The sequence below is a fragment of the Aphanomyces invadans genome (genome assembly GCF_000520115.1).
Source record: "Aphanomyces invadans strain NJM9701 unplaced genomic scaffold supercont1.14, whole genome shotgun sequence".
Taxonomy (NCBI): domain Eukaryota; phylum Oomycota; class Saprolegniomycetes; order Saprolegniales; family Verrucalvaceae; genus Aphanomyces; species Aphanomyces invadans.
Genome location: NW_008580159.1, coordinates 1,019,267 through 1,023,754, shown reverse-complemented (window position 1 = coordinate 1,023,754; position 4,488 = coordinate 1,019,267). Strand labels below are relative to the sequence as shown.

The following is a 4,488-nucleotide window of genomic DNA, read 5'->3' as shown; positions in this document are numbered from 1 at the left end:
CTACCACGACTCGAAGACGAACGGGAAGGAGCCAAGGACATGGTTTCCGGGGCCACCTTTCGAATCGGGGTCCTAGCGTCGTCCCCGCGATGGTCGATGTCCACATCCCTGTCGCGCAAGTATTCCAGGCTGTCTCCAATAGAACGGTGTCGGTTGGGGGCTCTCGCAAGCAAGAGGACACGGCGTCATCCCGCACTCATTGATCAGCATGGCCACAGCAATGGCGGGCATCATGTCGGCATCCCGGACTCCATCCACCATCCACCAAGCGAACTCCCGTACCGTTTCGGACGGGCGGCGCTTGGAGTAGTCGGTGATGTCTGCCACCTTCCGATTTAGTGTCTTCGCGATGAATTCATGTCGGAACGCTTCACTGGCCTCCACCCATGACACATTGGACCCGTCCCGACAACGTCGAGCCCACCAATCCTGCACCAAGCGCACGCCGCACGACGTCAGGCGGTCGTCAAAGATCCGAACCACTTGAGCGTCCGTGATGTCGTACTCGTCCTGTAGGGCGTTGAACTACTTGAGGAAGTGCTCCAACGGGATGACCCGATCAACGCAATCCAGCTTAGGCGCGTACTTCCTGGCGTCGGCGAAGGCCAGGCGGTTGAGGTTTCGGTCAGCGCCAACCCCATGAGGCGTAGCAGGGAAGTACGGCGGGGGTTCGTTTCCATAGCCTCCTCCTCGGGGAGGGTCGTTGGACGGGCCTCCACCATGGCCACCATGCCGGGTAGCCGTCGTCCATCGTTTTCTCGGTCGGTTAGGTCCGGGATAGTCTCACCCTCCGGGAAGGTCTCTTCCTCCAGGACCTCCGTTTCCACCGCGATCGGGAGAAGGGTCTCCCCCATACCCCCCACCGTAGCCACCGGCCATCGCGCCTCCCAGACGTCCTTGATCGGTGTGTCAGATACCCTCGTGAATGGGGCACTTCGGCAGGATTCGACCGCAGAGGAGGTGAAAACGGGACCGGAGGTGCAGGGATTTCGGCTCCATAGACTACGGTGTCGTGAAGGTCTCGGTTCAATCTCTTATGACCAGGCGCGGGAGTCGGGCCGTCATCCTTCGGAACACTAATCACGGGATGCGAGCACTTGCTCATGCCGACGGACGAAAATGCGGGGTTGGTGTCATAGATCGGCGTACCGACTGGAGTCGCAAAGGAGACCGGAGGAGTGGCCAAGGTTATCCCGTACTGGGCCAACTTGGGATCCAGAGAAGGGTAAGTCATAAGAGGACTGGTTCGGTTGGTGCGAGCCCGGAGTTCTTCCAACTCCCGTCTTTCGGCTCTTTGGCGAGCTTGCGTCTTCTCCAGTTCACTCCGTAGTTCCACCAGGGCCTGTTCTTGGCTTCGTCGGTCGGTTTCGCCCTTGGCTTCCTGTTCCCGGAAGAGCTTCTTGGACGCCTCCAATACTCCTTTGTCGAGCCGGAGCGTTCGGACAGACTTGGCCAAAGCCACTCGCTCCACTTCCAACGCGACTTGCGCTGAAGATAACTGGGCTTTAGCATCTTGGATCTCTGCCAGGTCATTCCCGGACGGGGCCGCTTCGGACAATGAGTCAAGTTCCATTTCCAGCTCTCTCACCACGTCCTGGCTTTCGGCGAGGGCCTTCGTCAAGCCATGGCATTCGATCTTCAGGGACTCGACCTCCCGTTGTCGGCTAGACTCCGCCTCGGCGCGGGCAGCCGTGGACCGTTCCAATTGGGCCGTGAGGTTCTGTGCTTCATCATGCAACCGCGCCGACTAGCCTTGCAGTACCAGAACGTCCTGTTCCAACCAGACGCAGTTGGGGCAGACCCGGTCTCTCTCTTCGGCCAGTTTTCGCCACTCCAGGGTCGTAGACTTCGCCTTCTCCAGTTGACTCTCGTGGCGCATCACTTCCTGACGCAACGCCTTCAGCTCGAGGTCCTTCTTCTTCACCAGCTCTGTGTTTTCCGCCGCGCGAAGCACTTCTCTCTTGCTATACTCCGTCAGGAGAGACTGCTGCTCCTGCGACGTTTGAGCTTGGAGCGCTTGCACATCGTCCCGGTGCTGGCGTTCTAGAACCTCGACCCGTTCTTGGCGAATACACGCCGACCGGTAGGCGTCGTCCTGGACTGCCAACACTACAGTCCCGTTGTATCGCCGCAATTTCACGGTCCTTCGCCTGAAGAGCGCTAGCGATCCTCAGCTGGAAATACCCTTCTTGAGATTCTTGGTACTCCCGGAACCATTTGTCCCATCTCCCTTGACACTCGTCCATCCGGGATTGGACTTCGTCCCGGACTTCTATCTCAGCGTCCCGTTGCATGGCGCATCGGTACGACTCCAGTTCGAGTAGGTATCTGTTTTGGAGCGACTCCCGGGCGGCAAGGAACTCGTCCTGTCGACGAGATTCGTTCACGGTCACCGCGGTCAGGAGGGCGTCGGCTACCGCCACCATACGGGACTCTTGGGCATCCAGGAGTCGCAACTGATCCTCGTTGTACCGCTGTAAAAACCGCAGAGCCTCCGCTTTCTGCTGGAGCTCCACGTCATGAACGATGGTCGCAAACTTCTGCGACACCTCTCCGGCCGTCCTCAACACGATGGCGCCTTCGACCGGGAGGGGTTTCACATCCTCCTCCCATGGACGCTGGTCTCGGATTTCTTCAATCTTCCGATCGTAGGGAGCCCCTTGGACTAGGGGGCCTAATTCCCTGATTTCGAAAGATTCCGCTAGGTTTCGCACCACCCCAGTCCCGGACGTCTCGTCTTCCAAATCGTAACCCGTCAAGTCGATCACTTCGCGTGCGAGCTTGACACCTTCCGACTTTGCAGTTGGTTTCTTCGGTGGCGAGCGCAACGCGAGTTGGTCGGCGTCCGGGGATACGTTCGGAGAGCCGTCGGCCGGTCGCTTCTTCTCCGGGGGCAGGGTCGACATCCCGGCGTTCAAGTGTGGAAAGTTCTGGAACCCAATACAAACGCAAAAACGTATTTCAATGGTTGTGGAATGGCCTACAAGAAGCTGGCCCGAACCTGATCAGGCGTGATACGTTCCCACGCAAGGATCGCGCGCTTGATCATTGTGGTCCTCTTGACGCGAGAGGCTGGCGACAATGCTCAAACTTCGGTGTGGCATATATTCTCTCGTTCACTGTACCAACCTCTAAAAAAAATCGCCGGACACGAACATTCTCGACTTTGGATTCTTCATTCAAGCACTACAGTCGCAGAACTATTCACACTGCATTGACGACATTGTCAAAGCGACGAAGGATGCATAGGACTCAGTTGACTTCACCACACTCAGCGCCAACTTCTTCATCCTACAGTGCTGCCTGCAAGAGGTCATTCGTACGAACGATGACAATAAAATACCTCACATGAAGAAAGCCAAGTTTGCAGCCGGGGTAATGTTGCCAGAGGTTGGGGTGGACGACAGCGGTGTTTTGAACTCTGGGCTGATTTTTGTCTCTGAAGCTGATGTGACTTTCAAGATCGAGGAGTTGGACCGAGAAACTCGCCAAGTAATCGAGTTGGGCGAATTTTGCAATGAATTGGAGCGATTAGCTGTTCAAAGTTATGGCGATGATGAAGGAGACCTAGACATTGTAGAACTTACTGGACTTTATGTAGTAACTAAAAATCGATTCATGTCATTGACAAAAGCTTTAACTTTCTTGCTTCGCTCGCTGGTAGCACTCAATTCCCAACTTCAAGAATCACCATTGAGTAATCACTTCCGGACAGACGAGACCGTACTGGTTCTTAAACAAGACTACACATGGGAATATTGTGTTGAAAATGACATTTGGCGGACAAGCGCAAATTGTATGTGGAATGTTTCTGCGTCGTATTCGAAACTATCAGTATAAGCTGCCGAGGTAACATGCACTGTGTCCAATAAAAGCTACGATTTAACAAGTTCACAAACGCTGCACAAACATGCCAATCCGCGCTGTCAGTAAGAAACGTTCCATGCACCGGCTTGTGACGCGGTAATTGAGTCATGGCTTTCGAGTTGGTACTGCGCTGTGAAGAACTCGATAGCAAGCGTGTTCTGGCTCAACACCCATTCGACCAAATGCTAAATAAGTTCTCCTAGGGCCGAGGCCACAAGGAGAAGCCACATGTTTGGCTGTGCCAAAGCCAACGTCCTTCTTCCTTTGTTTGAACTACATGAGTGTGTTGATGGTGTGGCGAGAAACGCAACGACAGTACGTGTGGTTGTGAGCGTGTGTCCTCGGGTTCCTTATGCCATTTTACATTTGCCTCAACAAAGGGAAATCCTGGTTCCCTCTCAGGCGCAAGAGAGGGTCGTGACACAAGTACCGAGACGCAAGTCAAATCAATGATTTCTTTAGCTTCTTTACGAAGCGTTCAACTACTATGGAAGTCAGCGACATGCCAGTGACTCCGCCGCGTATCCAAACAGATCAGCAGATGCGAGACGCCAACCGCGCCACCAACCATGTGGCATGGTCTGTTTCACTGGACACGTCTGCGCATAGCCATTGGAATGA

The 4,488-nt window shown here is 55.0% G+C and overlaps 1 protein-coding gene across 1 annotated transcript in view; it reads right to left on the bottom strand.

Moving 5' to 3' along the window:
• The window catches only part of H310_07671 (hypothetical protein), a gene marked incomplete at its 5' end in the record, with an annotated part of 3,654 nt that extends 605 nt beyond the window's left edge, over nt 1-3,049 (bottom strand). Inside the window, 8 exons of the mRNA XM_008873101.1 lie at nt 283-373; nt 425-510; nt 556-713; nt 788-896; nt 935-1,720; nt 1,763-2,144; nt 2,185-2,930; nt 3,002-3,049. Coding sequence (XP_008871323.1) covers nt 283-373; nt 425-510; nt 556-713; nt 788-896; nt 935-1,720; nt 1,763-2,144; nt 2,185-2,930; nt 3,002-3,049 — 2,406 coding nt within the window. The remainder of the gene's footprint in view (nt 1-282; nt 374-424; nt 511-555; nt 714-787; nt 897-934; nt 1,721-1,762; nt 2,145-2,184; nt 2,931-3,001) is intronic.
• Between the last annotated feature and the right edge of the window lie 1,439 nt (nt 3,050-4,488).